Source organism: Canis aureus, chromosome 5 (assembly GCF_053574225.1).
Source record: "Canis aureus isolate CA01 chromosome 5, VMU_Caureus_v.1.0, whole genome shotgun sequence".
NCBI lineage: Eukaryota > Metazoa > Chordata > Mammalia > Carnivora > Canidae > Canis > Canis aureus.
Window position 1 is genome coordinate 56,609,985 of NC_135615.1, and position 16,593 is coordinate 56,626,577.

Here is a 16,593-nt window from a genome sequence, read left to right on the forward strand (position 1 = left end):
CCAGCACTAAGTGACTAAATAAAAAGTAAATACCAAGTAAATGAATTGAATGACTGACATAAGAACCAACAGCACTTTCAGATTTTACTTTTGCCGTGAAGCAAATGCCCATAGGTTCCAGCATTTTTTAAAGAAGTGTTAGGAAATGGGGAAGAAATAATAAAAATAAGCCTCTGGTATGGTGAAGTAAAGTGATAGGCATGGAAAGTGTAAATAAATGTTCTATAAACTATAGACTTAGTTTTCTATCTCTATTATATAAACTACAACAGTAATAATCTCTTTCTCTCTCTCTATCTCTTTTTTTTTTTTTTTAACTGTAGTGCCTTTGCTACCTTAGAAGAGGAGGCTTGTACGGAACTTGTTCCTTACCTTGCTTATATACTTGATACCTTGGTCTTCGCATTTAGTAAATACCAGCATAAGAACTTGCTCATTCTTTATGATGCCATAGGAACTTTAGCAGATTCAGTAGGACATCATTTAAACAAACCAGTGAGTATCTGTGATTATTTAAAAAAAAGTAAATATGTACCACAGTTAAAATCAATACATTAACATATATCTGGAAATGAAATTGGGGAGATGTGAACAGTTAGTGTTGTACTTTAAGAATGTATCTGAAGAAGGCAGCAAGTATATTTACTTTCTAGATGGTATTAAAAGTAAATAGGTGGGCAGCCCAGGTGGCCCAGTGGTTTAGCGCCGCCTTCAGCCCGGGATGTGATCCTGGAGACCTGGGATCGAGTCCCACGTTGGGCTCCCTGCATGGAGCCTGCTTCTCTCCCTCTGCCTGTGTCTCTGCCTCTCTCTCTCTCTCTCTCTCTCATGAATAAATAAATAAAATCTTAAAAAATAAATAAATAATAAAAGTAAATACGTTCTTGGTGTGAAAATCCTATCATATCACATGAGTGCACCAACACTATCTAGGAAAGGATTGAGGTCTTACACTGTGGCTTTCAGCTTTTACTTAATTCCAAGTATTTTTATATCTACCACTTCATAAATATTGAAGCTTTAGAATACCACATCTAGACATACTTGTTTTCTCACTGGAATGTACAGGCATGGGGAACATATACTAAGATAAAACAATTAGAAATCGGGATAATAAGTTAAAAATGCTAAATAGTGGTATGGAAGAAGTATGTATGGCTAAAGATTCAAATTCTGTTTCCTGTAGGGTTAAGAGGAGGATAGAATTGCATTTGTCTAAATAGGACTTAAATAATAGAATTTCAGTATAGTTCGAAATTCCCAACAGAAGAATAGATACATATTTGTGATTGCTATATGAAAATTCTTAAGAAATTGTGTTTATAAGTTATACTTAAAACTTGGTACAGGACATTTGGTTTGTGGGTTTGCTTTGATGTTAGTTGGTTTTGTATTGTGTGCAGGGGAGTGAGGAGTGTTTCTGAATGTCTTAGACCCTTTGGAATCTGTGCCTCTTGTTTACACAACTATTATTTAGTATATTGTGGATTTTAAAATTTAAATAAAAACACTTAAATGATTGTGAATCTTCTGTAAATGTCTCTTTAAATTTATCTGTCATTTATAACATTCTAGAGCAAGGGCCATGCTACATGTTATAAGCCCCAGGACAGAAAAAAATCAGAGTAAAACTTAAGCAAATTATCCCTGATTATGACCAAATAATTTTTGTGTAGTGGTACATTTGTATACATTTTATTTCAAAAAAGGGTATAAGATGACTTAAAAATAGAACAAGGTTATATAAATGAAAAGCAGAAAAAAAATTTTTTAAGGTGTTAAGTGGAGCAGACTGAGACTTAAAATGCATTCCATAATGATTTTACACAATTACTTTAAACGGATTTTAATTTTCATAGACCCAAAATGGAATTATTTACATATGATAGTGGAGCTTTATGTGTTTTTTCATCATTATAAATAGGAATATATTCAGATGCTAATGCCTCCGCTGATCCAGAAATGGAACATGTTAAAGGATGAAGATAAAGATCTCTTCCCTTTACTTGAGGTATGCTAATCTGGTAACCTTTAATTAATCTAATAGTGTGTTTAATCAGAAACACCTGTGTAAGTATAAAATGTGGGTATATGTGATAAGTAAAATATTAATAGATGTACATTTTGAACCATTCCTGTTAAAATGCTGAATAAGTATGTTAACTGCCCTTCCTTATTAATTGGACATGCAGGGATGCCTGGGTGGCTCAGCAGTTGGGCATCCGCCTTTGACTCAGGTTGTGACCCCGGAGTCCTGGGATCTAGTCCCACATCAGGCTCCCCACAGGGAGCCTGCTTCTCCCTCTGCCTGTGTCTCTGCCTCTCTCTCTGTGTCTCTCATGAATAAATAAATAAAATCTTTTTTAAAAATATAATTATGGTACATCCATACTAAGAAATACTGTAAAATAGAAAAACCATAATGGATGTGTTAGGTTGGGTTTGTATTTTTAAGGTCATCAAAGGATTATATTACATGTTTTCTTGATTGCTTTGCTTCACTGGTAATCAAATATCTTGGAGATCTTTCTGTATTAGCCTATTAATATCCTATATTTAATTGCATTTCTTTATATGGAAACATAACTACGCCACAATAATTAATATAGTTCAAATTATTTTATGTGTTATATACCTATTGTGTAGATACACACATATAGTCAAATGTGAAGTAGCATCAAGCCTTGGTGCTAATAAAGAGGGACTTACCCTTTTTTGTCCAGGTTGAGGCTTGATATTTGATAAGTTATTCAAATAACTGAACGTAATTCAGTTACGTTATTACGTAATCAAATGTAATAACTTAAATGAATTGGTGTTGGTAGAGCCATTTCAGTCATTATCATTCTTCTTTCCCCTGTCATTTCAGTGGTCACCACTTATGCCATGGTTTGTCCGTAGCCAAAGTAAAAACTTCCATAACTAAGAGCTTTGGCTAATTCTGGGCCCAACAAAACAAGGATCATTCTGATTAAATAGATTTACTTTCAGGCAGGGCTCAGAAGGTGCCCATTAAAGTCCGCCTACATCATTGAGCAGGTTGAGAGTATAAACAAATACCTCTTATATTTGAGGGAAAAAAATAGGAATACATAATACTTAGTCTGGTTCTCTAAGGATAATATTCATTACAGAAACTTTTTTTTTCTTGGAGGAAATCTCCCCTTACCAGCAGCAAACTAAACAACAGTGAGTCGCATCCAAAGAGGAGAGGTTTGCAAAGATGACCTATTATAGAATAGTAGAATGAACTCATAAATGACCAGAATTTTACTGAGTACGCTCTTAAGCATTTATCATCATTTTAAGTATAACCAGAAATTTACATTTGTACCTGATTTTTTTTTCTAGTGCCTATCTTCAGTTGCCACAGCCCTGCAGTCTGGTTTCCTTCCATACTGTGAACCTGTGTACCAGCGCTGCGTAAACCTAGTACAGAAGACTCTTGCACAAGCCATGGTATTTTTAAAGACTATTTATACCTGCCCTCCTTGGCATCATAAACATTTTTCTAAGGATAGACATAATGTATACAAATCTTTTCACTCAACTGATCAAAGTAAGTTTTTTTAAACCCTTTGTCTAATTTCAGCTGAACAATGCTCAACCAGATCAATATGAGGCTCCTGATAAAGATTTTATGATAGTGGCTCTTGATTTACTGAGTGGCCTGGCTGAAGGACTTGGAGGCAACATCGAACAGCTAGTAGCCCGAAGTAACATTCTAACACTAATGTATCAGTGCATGCAGGTGAGACTTGTTAAATTAAAATGTATTAAAACGGGATTCTCTGTGTCACATTGGGTTAATTTCTTCTTATTCCTTGTAGGATAAAATGCCAGAAGTTCGACAGAGTTCCTTCGCCCTGTTAGGTGACCTGACGAAAGCTTGCTTTCAGCATGTTAAGCCTTGTATAGGTATGAGTATTTACTACTGCCATGATGCGCTTTTTTAAATTAGTTTTACATCCATTATATTTCTGTATCCTTAGACTGAAATGTCCTGGAACCCAACATTTATAAATGTACATTTTACTACTTAAAGCTGCTCCGAGTGAAGCAGGTAGGACGGGAACCCCCTTGCTCTGCTGAATTCATTATCACTCCAGCAGCTCATTAGGCACTCACTCATGTCACTGGAGAAAAGCTGGAAAAGTAGTACTTTAGTGTGAAGGACAAGCCACCTATCAAACCTTGGTACCTTTATGCTAGTTTCCTGGTAATTTTTGAGTAGCCTCTTTTTGGGGGGTTAGAGGTACCCAGAAGTAATAATAGTCTTTCTAATGATAAACCAGTGTGCTTCTTCAGCCATCATAGGAAACTCTTCAAGCAGTTTAATGATTTGTTTTTGTTCTAATAGTATAGCATTTGTCTTAGCCTTTTGTGACGATACTAAGGGATTCCTTGAATAACATAAACTGTGAATTGCTATCAGAATCATGGATTTAAATGGGTTTTTGTTTTCTTTCACTTCTATATCCCAATGTTTTGGATGATAGTTTCTTACAATACACAGTTTAGCGGACCATGGTTTAAAACACGGACCTGAAATGGTTTTTTCATTTGATAGAGGTATACTCTGGGTGTTTTAGCTTTCCCTCCCTGCCCCCAGTTTTATTGAGATATGATTGACATACAACATTGTGTAAGTTTTGGGTGTATGACATAATAATTTTATATAGGTATCTATTGCAAAATGACAGTAAGTTTAGTTAACATTCATCAATTCATGTACTTAAAAGAATTTTTTTTCCTTATTAAGAGAACTTTTAAGATCTCTCTTAGCAACTTTCAAACATAAAATGTCGTTAACTACAATCATCATGTCGTACAGTGCATCTCCAAAACTTATAATTGGAAGTTTGTACCCTTTGACCAACTTTGACCAACTTCACCCAGTTCTCAGTTAACAAGTGTATTTCTGAACTTTGGATAATAACATTAATTATGCTATATTAAACCCTCATGTTTAAATGTACTACTATGAGTGAAACTAATGAATTCTTATGAATAGCTACTTTACAAATATTTACCACATGATTTAGTTTTTATGAATTTAAACTTGTATGAAGGGATTTTTTTTTTTTTTAAGACTTCATAAACCATGTGTATCTTTTTCAGGAGGTACACTGTCTAGTTACCTCTCTCTCTCTCTCTCTCTCTCTTTCTTTCTTTGTTATCAACCATGGTTATTATTTTCTAGATCAGAGTTTCTCAACCAGGGACAATTTTGATACCTTCAACCCCAAACAATTGGTAGTGTCTGGAGACATTTTACTTAACCCTGGGGATGTGTTACTCATATTTAGTAGGTGGAGGCAAAGAATGTTGCTAAACATCAGACAATGAGTGATAAAGTACCCTCCCCTCTCTATATGCCCCCCTTTCCCCATGGCAGAACGATCTAGACCAAATTATTAGTATTGCTGAGATATAGAAACCCTGGCTTAAGTCTATTAACATTGGGGGTTTTTTAAAAACGATAATTCTTGACTTAACAGTGAGAATACATACATAAAGACTTTTCTCATACCAGTGTTATTACCGTGAGGTACAAACCATATAGGGGAGGCAGGATAATTACTTGATTCTTTCTCTTTGTTTACCAGTTTTCAAAATAATGAAATGATACCCAGCATCTTCCACAGGTATCTATATTTTGTTTCAGAGTTTAGTTTTTTTGTGTGTTTGGTTCTTTTTGAGTGTCAGTATGAATTCATGATGCTCAAATTGTCCTACCACTGGCAGTGGGAGCTTACTTAAGCCAATTGGCTCCTTGGTCCTTCCTGGTATGACAAAATAGTCCAGGCTTGTTTTGTACATTTCCTGCTTTGAGCCTGCAATGAGACATTTCTCTGAAAGCCCTCATTCCTTTTAAGTGGAAAATGATATTTAGAGACCACCATCTGAGCACTAAGGTAAAAGTCACTTTAAAAGCCAAAATCATGGATTTTTTTTTTTTTTTAAGAAATTTGTGTGTGTGAAAAACTAGCTTTGAAGAAAGTTGTATCATGTTTTCCTCATTTTTAATTTAAATTTTCTCCATCTGATAAACAAGAGTAATTACTCTGACCAACTCGTTTTAATGATACCTAAAATAGACCAAAGCTGATGTTTCCTGGTCTACTTCATAAAAAGTTCAGTGGCCAGATATTGGCCTCTTTCACTTTCTTAAATATTATGAAAACCTTTTAAAAATTGCTATTTCTTGCCTAGATTTCAGTTTCTACCTAGTAGATTTCCTTTAAAGCACAATACACTGCTGTTGAAAAGTTTACTACATAGTTGTTAAAAAATTTTTTTTCTAGCTGATTTCATGCCTATATTGGGAACCAACCTAAATCCAGAGTTCATTTCAGTCTGCAATAATGCCACATGGGCAATTGGAGAAATCTCCATTCAAATGGGTAAGATCTTTTTCCCCTTTATAAATGCACTGTAGTTTTTTAGACTCCTTAGTATTTTTGTAATTGCTTTTTCTTTTTAATTTAAATGAGTTATTTACATATGTTTATAAACTTATATCACAGTTAATAAAGGCAACAAAAGTATTTTATGTTGATATATTTTAACATTGAAATTTTTCTTTCTTTGTTTTCTCTTTTGGGGGTGATTTAGGTATAGAGATGCAGCCTTATATTCCTATGGTGTTGCACCAGCTTGTAGAAATCATTAACAGACCCAACACACCAAAGACGTTGTTAGAGAATACAGGTACCACATGACTGAACTGTTATGGTGAAGAGAAAACTATTTGCCTTTTAAGTTTAAGATGCGTAGAGAAACCAAAGCAAAGCTAGCTATAGAAACACAGCTTATTATTAACGGCTGTTTGAGATTCTCAGTAATGATATGTACTGTTTTAACTGTATTGCATTACCAATTGTCAGAGACTTTCAAAAAACACTGTTCCTCTATTCTATGTGTTTTAATACTCCCTAGAATGGACCCCAGCTAAAATAACTATTGAGCAATATGAATTTTAATTTTATGTTAATTCAGAGAGTAACTGGCAGCTGGGAAGTAATTTTTTTAATCTATAAAAATGTGACCAAAAATAGACATCAGTATAGGGGCTATAATTGGTTAACAATGCATGTGTATTTCATATTTTACTGTATATTTTCCTTCAAATTGAGAACTTAGGCAGTATTTTGTGGGATTTTTATTCAGGAGGCTTGTTTCTCTTTTGCATTTATAGAGAGCATGTTGATATTAAAGAGTACCTTCCATACTATAGAACACATTTCAGGGTGATTTCTTCCCACCCTCCCTGAATTTTGTTAATAAGGGTAAAAGATGTGAATTTTGTTTTCAAATCAGGCACATCCTTTTCTTTATGTAACTAAGAGAATTCCAGTAAATATAGTCAGGGATTTACTGAAATACTGGATAAAGTTTAAAATAAGATTTCTTAAATAAGAAAATTTGTTTTCAAAGCCATTTTAATTTTATATTTTTTGAATATAGAAAGTTTTTTAATGTGATTAAAGTTGATATGTTTATTGGTATGGAAGGAAATCTTTGAATTAAAAAACAGTTTTATAGCTGTTTGGCTGTATGGGTACTGTTTATATCATAAAGTGAATTAGATTGTCTTGCTGAAAAGTACAAAAATTTGTGTATTAGGATGGTTATGAAATCTTGTCAGGTTTTTATCTCTTTAGAATGCAGTACCTATACATGACATTCAGATTTGGAACACTTGCCATTATAAAATTACTGTTGAACCTAAAGAAACTTCCTATTTATTTTTAAATGTGAATGCATAACTGCAAATAAATGTTGAATGTAATGTATATTAAAGTTTCTTGTGGGATATCAGCTTGTGAATTTGTTATAGTTCCTTTAACAAATTGGCTTTATTTATAAGTTTATATTCTAAGTATGATTTTACTCTAAATCAAAAGTAGTTGATAACGCCCATCAGGTTGACAGATTAAATTGATATGATTGAAAAAACACTTGGGATTCACTGGATTAATCTTATCACAAGTGGCTGCAGAAAATGTTTCCATTTTTCCTTATCCAAAAGGCGGGGTGGGTGTTAATTACTAAAATAAGATCATTGTCAGAGGCTAATGTCTGTAGATTTTAGCAGCTCTACATTTTCTTAATATTTCATAAAGCCAATTCCTTAGTGTATGCGGTTATTTGCTCTTTTTCCAATTAGTATATCCTACACTGAACTTTCTCAATGGACCATCATCTGCTTTATCGCATGTTTCATTGGATTGTTCATACTTGCCTGTTTAATGAGAATGTTGCATAGTTTGTGTCTTTTGAACATAGGTTTTCTTTCTCTTGCTTCATATGAATCTGCTGGATTTTAGTATTATCTGTGTAGTTTGCTTCAAGTAATCCTTAAAACATTTTTCTTTACCCCTCCCCCCCACCCTTTTTTTATGAAAGGTTAACCTGTAAGTTTTTGAGAGAACACCATTAAAGCACCTTATGGTTTGTTTTCTGTTTGTATTTTTTTTCCCGTTGTGTATAAATGTATTTATATGTATGTACCTTTGAATTGCAGAATGCAGTTCTGAGTTGCAACTTCTTTTAGCTCTTCGTAAGTTTAAAAACTTCCTGAATTTTGATGGTGAATATGTTTTAAGTAATTCCCACTTCGAAATTCTTTTTAAGTAAAGTACTAGCATGTGATCAGTATAATGTCTTATTATCTATTTTGTGCTATGCCTTTTATAGCAAAGACAGATTATTTGTTCCGTCCACATATCACGTCATTACAGTGGACTGTAAATTTCCTTCATGTCAAATACGGTTTGAAATTAGTGGGCTATTTGAGTTGTTACCATTGGTCATCACCATCAGAGGTTTATTGGAACGGAATTTGACACAGCATCAAATGATTGACCAATTGATTTATTCAGTGTATACTGCAACACCTAAAATTTGATGGTTGATTCTTCTATCAGGCAACAAATAGTCCACTGGTTTGTTTTAGAAATGTTAACAAACAAACAAAACAACCTAAATTGGGATTAAATTCCTAGATGATTTTAAAAGATTGAAAATCACTTATTTAAAAAGACATAGAGAAGCAAAGAAATTTTAACTTTTAACTTCTGAGAATTGTGTTTGAGTAAACAATTCAGAAATGTAATCATTCACATTTACTAATATTTCTTGGGGGAAAAACATAGATTTCATTATTAAATTCTGAAAATTCAACTGGTTCTGAATGGAAAATCTCTAAATCCATGCATTTAATCGCTCATCTTTTTAATAACAGAGTATCTTCATATTAGATTGAGCGAGAAAAGCAATTCATCATGGTTTTTGGTGTTCTCTCAATCTTTAAAGTTTTTTTAATTCCTTTTGTTTTCCTTTTTCCAAGAGTATGCCATATATGTTGCTGCCCCTTATTTTAGGGGGTGGTAATAAACAGCACTGGTGAAATCTTATGTTTATTATCATACACAAATTCTGTTGGTTTCTGTTTCTGAGTTATTTGTTGTTTTTTCTTTATTTTTTCTCCTTCCCCCTCATTTGCTCATGTCTTGGTTGGCGTTTGGTGGTGTATAACCGTGATTGCGTTACCTTAGCAATAACAATTGGTCGTCTTGGTTACGTTTGTCCTCAAGAGGTGGCCCCCATGCTACAGCAGTTTATAAGACCCTGGTGTGTATTATTCAATCTTTTTTTTTTAATTCATTTTTCTTCACTCTTTCTTTCTCTTTCTATCTCACTTTTAGATATATTTTCAGTTGGTTACAAAAATCACAATCCTTAATCATTGCCAACCATGTGACTAATCTTGTCCTATCAGGTTTGTGAGGTTTTTCAGTAGCATCGTCATGTATATTTATTTTATGTTGTGGCTAACGACTAATTGATGCATGGGATAAGATTGTCACATGCTTGCTGTGTTAAAAAGCTTGATTATACATGAAAAGCATTTAAATATCCACCAGTAAAATAAAGATGCATGCAAATTCTATAAATTTAGGTTTTTGCATTGTTTCTTTTTTAGAATTAATTTGAAAACTTGGATTGCATTAAGAAATACATGTTTAAATTACGTTATGTATAAAAACCTTATTTGCTTGTTAATGTAAAGTTAAACATCTACACCATAAGTTGTATAACAGTAGTTTATATTGTGGCAGTATATCCTATGTTTTGCTTCTTTCAATTGATAATCTTTCAATTCAAGTCATTTTTAGTAGTGTTTAATGGAATACAAGTCATAATACAGTTTTAAAAATTCATAATTTACTCTTGGCTCAGCCTCATTAACAGTTTAAATAGATTAAAATCAGCTGTCCATTTTATAGATGCAATCTTTCTATAATAAGAAAATGTGAATTTCAAGGCTTCCACTACATTGAGATTAGATGGGCCAGACATGCAGGAAGAATGAGAAATGTGAACTTGATGAAAAATTCCTTGACTCTAAACATTATCTATACTGTGGTGCTTATTCCATTAAATACTGTCCATTAGTATTGTGATTGAACCTGCTTTTTACTTAAATGCTAAACTCAGTTCTATAATTTAATAGGTGCACCTCTCTCAGAAACATAAGGGACAATGAGGAAAAGGATTCAGCATTTCGTGGGATTTGTACCATGATCAGTGTGAATCCCAGTGGAGTAATCCAAGTAAGATGTCACAAAGATTTTCTAACTTTTAATGTTATAATTAATGAAATTTTAAAGTGTGAACTTTTAAACACTTTAATTAGGAAAATGTCACATATATTACATATTTTTTCAAAGATACCAAAAACATTAAGTTCTTAAAAAGTTGTATATTTTCTAATAGTTTGAGATGATAATGCTTGTTTATGATTTCCTGAAACTTTTTGTCATGAAATAAATAGCACTGGGATACTAAAGTTATTATTCTTGTCTCAAATTAAACCAGAGCATATTTCATCCCCATTATCTTTGCACACGCCTCCTTCCATTGAATATTAGTTTGTTGAATTTGCAGATATCTACACTAAAGAGAGTGACCCAAGTAGTTAGGTTACTTTCTGTTACTTAGAAATTCATTAGTGCACAAAATAGAATACTGAATTAGCCATTGAAACTGTTTTAACTTGGAGAGCTTACGATTTATTCCTCGTTTCTTAGTTCATATAATATCTAGACATTTTTAGCGTTTCAAAAAATTATTTGGCAAAAGTATCAGATACGAAATTTGCAAGACACACAAAACAGAGGAACATTTGATTGGCGCCATGTGTACGAGATCAACAAAATAAAATGCAGGCCGTGGAACTCTAGGTTAAAGTATCCCAGGTTGCTCAGCAGATGAATTGCAAGGAAAAGAAAGTATGGGAGGTGTTTCCAGCAAAATAGCCTTTAATTTCCAAGACAAACATCTTTTAATTAATACCTTTGATACCTTCCCTCTTCTGTTAATGTGACTGTGTTGTTTGTTAATTCAGGTTTAGAAACATTATTAATTACTGGCTTGTAAGATTCAAATTAATGTGGTGTTAGGCATTGAAAACTTATAAATCAGAAGTGGAAAAAAATCTTTTGACTGATTTCACATTTGTAAAACAATAACTTAGTATTAAACCGGAACTATCTTTGGAAATAGTCCCTAGTTGCAAAAATCCCGTTCCTGGCATTAAGTTTTCTGGTTTTTTTCAATACTCAAGAACTTTTTGTCATCTTAAATGTTTTTTTTTAGAGTTGTCCGATACAATGTATACTATATTAAGAAGAATCCTTTTCCCATCAGGATTTTATTATTTTGTTTGTTTTTGAATTAACATTAAGACTGTGAAAGGAGGGATCCCTGGGTGGCGCAGCGGTTTGGCGCCTGCCTTTGGCCCAGGGCGCGATCTTGGAGACCCGGGATCGAATCCCACGTCGGGCTCTCAGTGCATGGAGCCTGCTTCTCCCTCTGCCTATGTCTCTGCCTCTCTCTCTCTCTCTCTCTGTGACTATCATAAATAAAAAAAAAAAGTGCGAAAGGAACACATAATAGGTGTGGTCATTAAATCACTACCAACTTAAAGAGTTGGTTAGAAATCCCTGCTTTTTATATATTTTTATTTGAATGTGGTTAAAAGAAAATATCTTGGGATCCCTGGGTGGCGCAGCAGTTTAGCGCCTGCCTTTGGCCCAGGGTGCGATCCTGGAGACCCAGGATCGAATCCCACGTTGGGCTCCCGGTGCATGGAGCCTGCTTCTCCCTCTGCCTGTGTCTCTGCCTCTCTCTCTCTGTGACTATCATAAATAAAAATTTAAAAAATATATATATCTTCAGTTTTATTAGTTACGTTTTTAATCACAAATTATAGATGTATGTGTACACATGTTAAATTTTTAACATCAGACTTTGATGTTTGAAAGACAATCATAATTCAAATGAACCATGAACTTCAGGCACATGAAATTTTATTTGCTTCAATATTTTATGCACATACTTCAGTCACTAAATTTCAAAATTAAGAAAGCGCTTTGACATTTGTAAAATCTTAAGTAGTTGACATCAGAACATAAGCGATGTCTTCAATGCTCTATTGATCTGTTTCAGTATGATAGTCAAGATTGAAAAATACTGGGATCCCTGGGTGGCGCAGCGGTTTGGCGCCTGCCTTTGGCCCAGGGCGCGATCCTGGAGACCCGGGATCGAGTCCCACATCGGGCTCCCGGTGCCTGGAGCCTGCTTCTCCCTCTGCCTGTGTCTCTGCCTCTCTCTCTCTCACTGTGTGCCTATCATAAAAAAAAAAAAAAAAAAAAAAAAAAAAAGATTGAAAAATACTTAAACGAAACATTTAAAGCATATACCTGTTGTCTCCTTGTTCTTGTAGTGAGAATAACCCAATTTATTCTACTAATTGAACATTGGATTTTTTGTTCCTGTTTGCACTGGGTTGGGTTGAATTAGGTATTATTTATAACTACATAATTAATCTTTCTTCTAAGTTTTTTTCCTTTTAAGTTTCCATTTGAAATTTAGATCTTTTCATTCCCATAGTTCAGATCAAGCTTATTTGGAATATACTTAGGTAGCTTTAAATTATTTCTAGGCCAGTCAGAACTGTGAGATTATTGAATTTATGTGTTCAATATATGAAGGGTTTTTAAGTTGGTTGCTCATTTGATAGTTTCAGTCCGTTGCTGGTGTGCTACATGCTTACGAGATGGGCATTTTGTGATGTAAAAAGAAATACAAAAGGGCATTAAATTCCAATATAAACTGAATGAGTAGAGGTTCCTTGATGGTGGAACAATGAAGACAACCGTTATTTTAAAATTCCTTAAGCATAGTTGATTTTTTTTTTTTTTTTTAAGTTTGTTTGAGGCAGGATTCGGTCATGAATTCATTCGTTTTGCTGTGTTTGACAAATAACAACCTAAGGTGTGTTTCCTGCTTGTTACAGGATTTTATATTTTTTTGTGATGCTGTTGCATCGTGGATTAACCCAAAAGATGATCTGAGAGACATGTTCTGTAAGGTAAGGTAACTAGAAAGTCTTTATGATGAACATATTGGGACTATTACAATCCTAGTTGGAAAGTGTAAATTATTTTTAAAGCTCATATGAAACTTAGACTCTCCAAATCAATATTGGTAGATTATATAACCTTTGTTTTTGGCAAAGAAGTTGGCTTGATCTTAAGGTACGGCAGTGACTCAGTATCGGCAGCACACACACCTCAAAAATCTTTTCTCGGGCAATACCACGGATTCGTGTGGTCCCATTATCACACCTTAGACAAAATAGCACATATTTTCAATGACAGCTGACTCAGATTTGGAGTATAATGTAAACTGTTGAACAAAGTAAATCTGAAGTGGTTTCCACAGGGATTAAATCTGTTTAGTTCTTTGTTTTAGTCACGTCCCTTTGGATTAACTCCAACCAGGACTCAGCTATCACAAAATAAGAAATCAAGTGAATCACTTGAATGCTCTGATACTGAAGTTAGTCAGCTGTGGTTGCAGACATGCACCTAAAGCTTTGTATATTTCTAATTTGAAAAAACTTAATGTGGCATGGAAGTTTTATGCCTTGGATGAATTCTGTAGTGTTTTATTCATTGTTCATTACTATTAGGTCAGAGTTTGCTTAGCATACATCTGTTAGTGGGACCCTTGCTGAATTCTAAACTTTTCAAAGCAAAGCTTAGAATATATTATGAGGTGCTTTTAGGCAAGACACGGACAGAATGTTATAGAATCCAACAAAGTTTGAGAATCATTGTTTCAAAAGGGATAAACTTTAGAAAAAGAAAGTCAATAAGTAGTGTTTTACTTAAGCAATGCAAATTGTTGTTTTTCTCTTGTTACTGATAAATTAACGATTTTTTCTTTTTACTTTTTGCAGATCCTTCATGGATTTAAAAATCAAGTTGGGGATGAAAATTGGAGGCGTTTCTCTGACCAGTTTCCGCTTCCCTTAAAAGAGCGTCTTGCAGCTTTTTATGGTGTTTAATGTCATACACTTAAGCTGCAGTCCCATAATTAGGGGTAAGTTGCAAGAAGTTTGTGGAGTTTTTCAGGGTGAAGAGATTTAGGTCTACAATCTAAAATCACTGAGCAGCATAAAAGCTATGTGTTTTCCACAGATATTAAATATATCTCATGCTATATTAGACTTGAAATTTGAAATTACTTAAGGCTAGAGAATTTTTTTTTTTAGAAACTAAACAAACTAGTCCTTTTTTTTTTTTTTTTTTTTTTTTTCCTCCTGTAAGATTTCACCCAAACTCACTGGCGGGATAAAAATTATTTTGAAGCATGAAAAATTTATAGTCCCTGATATATCAAGGACTTCTGTGTTGTGAGCTTTAGGGAAGAGCCCACTAGTATTGTTACACTTTGGGGCTCAGTAGATAGGAATATTTAATACTCATTTTTTTTTTCAGTTTTTCTGTTATTGAGCACCTACCATGCGGCCAGCACAGTATTTTAAAATTGGACAGTGGATGAGTCTTTTTGGATTTGGGGTGGTAGAGGGGTAAGTCCGTATGGACTCTTGTTCCTTCAGTTCTTCTGTACTGAAGTCGAACTAACAGTCCTGATCTCTTAGCTTCACTTCCTTCTTTGAGCTATTTTGTAAATAGTGAACTATATGTGATGCCAGAATTTAGCATATTGCTAAATTTATTTTACTAAATTGAGCTTAGTAAAGTAAGCTCAATAAACGTTAGTTAGGAATACGGATCAGTACAGTGAACAGGGATACACTTCTGTAGGTCCTGAACATGAGCTGAGACATACTTGACTGGAGGGCCAGAGAGTATACTCGGTGTGCATCCAGAAGATGTCCCCCAAACTTAATTATCTTCTCAGTTGGAATTTTTGTTGGCTCTGCCTTGCTTGTTTACTTAGAGCTAGTTTTTAACCCTGGAAAGAGTTCCCCATCCAGGCTGTGTAACCTACAAGGCCGTGGGAATGGACTTGCAGCCTCTGGACTATCTCAGAGCCCTGAATGTGTTTTTTTCCCTGTAGTTTTGAGTCTTTGTGGCTTTGGCGTTTGGGAATAGTGCTTCATTGTCTTTATGTTAAATCATGAAAGTGGAATAGATGAGAATGACTCAACATCAAGGCCTGAAAGATAGAACAGTGAGTGGAATCTTCAATTAGCACTTTCAGATTTATTATCTTCTGTGATCTGTACCAAGTTGATCATGTTCTAAGACAAAGTATAAAATAATTACCAGTTTGCTAATTAGAGATAAAAGTGGATCAGTATCTTCTCTTCCTTTTTTTATACTCTTTTTTTCAGAGGCAGAGAAAAGTTGCTGCTTGCACTTTTCCACAGATGGGCTAATCGTCCTCTGTGAATTCATATCAGTCTTCATAAATGTCCATTGTTTGGCATGAGTGGTTAGTAGATTTTTGTTGTGAAAGGACCACTATCGGGCACTGATTACAATATCCTAGTAATCTTATTTCTTAATGTGTTTCTTACCATTAAAACTGCTAGTGTTGAAAAAGTCCTCAACAGGAAAATCGGGTCTGAGAGCATAGGAAATGGCTGACTAGGATAGGATCCGAAGAATTATTAATAAATATCAAGAAGGCAGGTGTTAAAATTCACTTTTTGCTGAATGTAGTGACCTTAGTGCAGTGTGAACACCTTTAGTGCCTCCTAAGCTAGAACTCAGACAGCCAACACACAGTAATGCTCCTTTATTTTTTGATGAATTAGATTCTTTGTTTGCTTAATATTGGGCATATTGTGAACCCCCCCCCCAAAAGGTAATGTTTTCATTCTCACCAAGTAAAGGATTATTTTAAAAAAGAAAACATTCTTTGATTTTGATAAAAGTACGGCAACTTGTTAAATAAGTGAGGAATAACCAATTCTATTCAGGGCTCCTCATGCAAAGGGGGAAAAAAAACGAGATGGATAGCATCCTACAAGGCATCCACTGGAATTGCATCTATATGATGTAGAGCTCCACACCTCTCTCTGCATGTCCCTAGCGTGGTGTCACTTTTCATATCTGATGCCATGGCCATTGAAAACCATAGGGGAGGGCAGCCCGGGTGGCTCAGTGGTTTGGTGCCACCTTCGACCCAGGGCATGATCCTGGAGACCCGGGATCAAGTCCCATGTCGGGCTCCCTGCATGGAGCCTGCTTCTCCCTCTGC

General features: G+C 34.5%; 1 protein-coding gene across 4 annotated transcripts in view; it reads left to right on the plus strand.

Annotated features, from left to right (window-relative positions):
* TNPO1 (transportin 1) overlaps positions 1–16,593 on the plus strand; it is a 96,875-nt gene that overhangs the window by 74,284 nt on the left and 5,998 nt on the right. For 2 of the 4 annotated variants that reach the window (XM_077898132.1, XM_077898133.1), the window contains exons 14-24: positions 324–495; positions 1,925–2,011; positions 3,352–3,459; positions 3,593–3,751; positions 3,831–3,918; positions 6,309–6,407; positions 6,619–6,714; positions 9,564–9,639; positions 10,523–10,622; positions 13,370–13,444; positions 14,318–14,460. In XM_077898132.1, the coding sequence (XP_077754258.1) occupies positions 324–495; positions 1,925–2,011; positions 3,352–3,459; positions 3,593–3,751; positions 3,831–3,918; positions 6,309–6,407; positions 6,619–6,714; positions 9,564–9,639; positions 10,523–10,622; positions 13,370–13,444; positions 14,318–14,425 (1,168 nt within the window). In that variant the 3' untranslated portion in view covers positions 14,426–14,460. Of the gene's footprint in view, positions 1–323; positions 496–1,924; positions 2,012–3,351; positions 3,460–3,592; positions 3,752–3,830; positions 3,919–6,308; positions 6,408–6,618; positions 6,715–9,563; positions 9,640–10,522; positions 10,623–13,369; positions 13,445–14,317; positions 14,461–15,444; positions 15,559–16,593 lie in introns of those variants that run through there. The other 2 variants (XR_013380070.1, XR_013380071.1) reach the window with 2 other exon arrangements.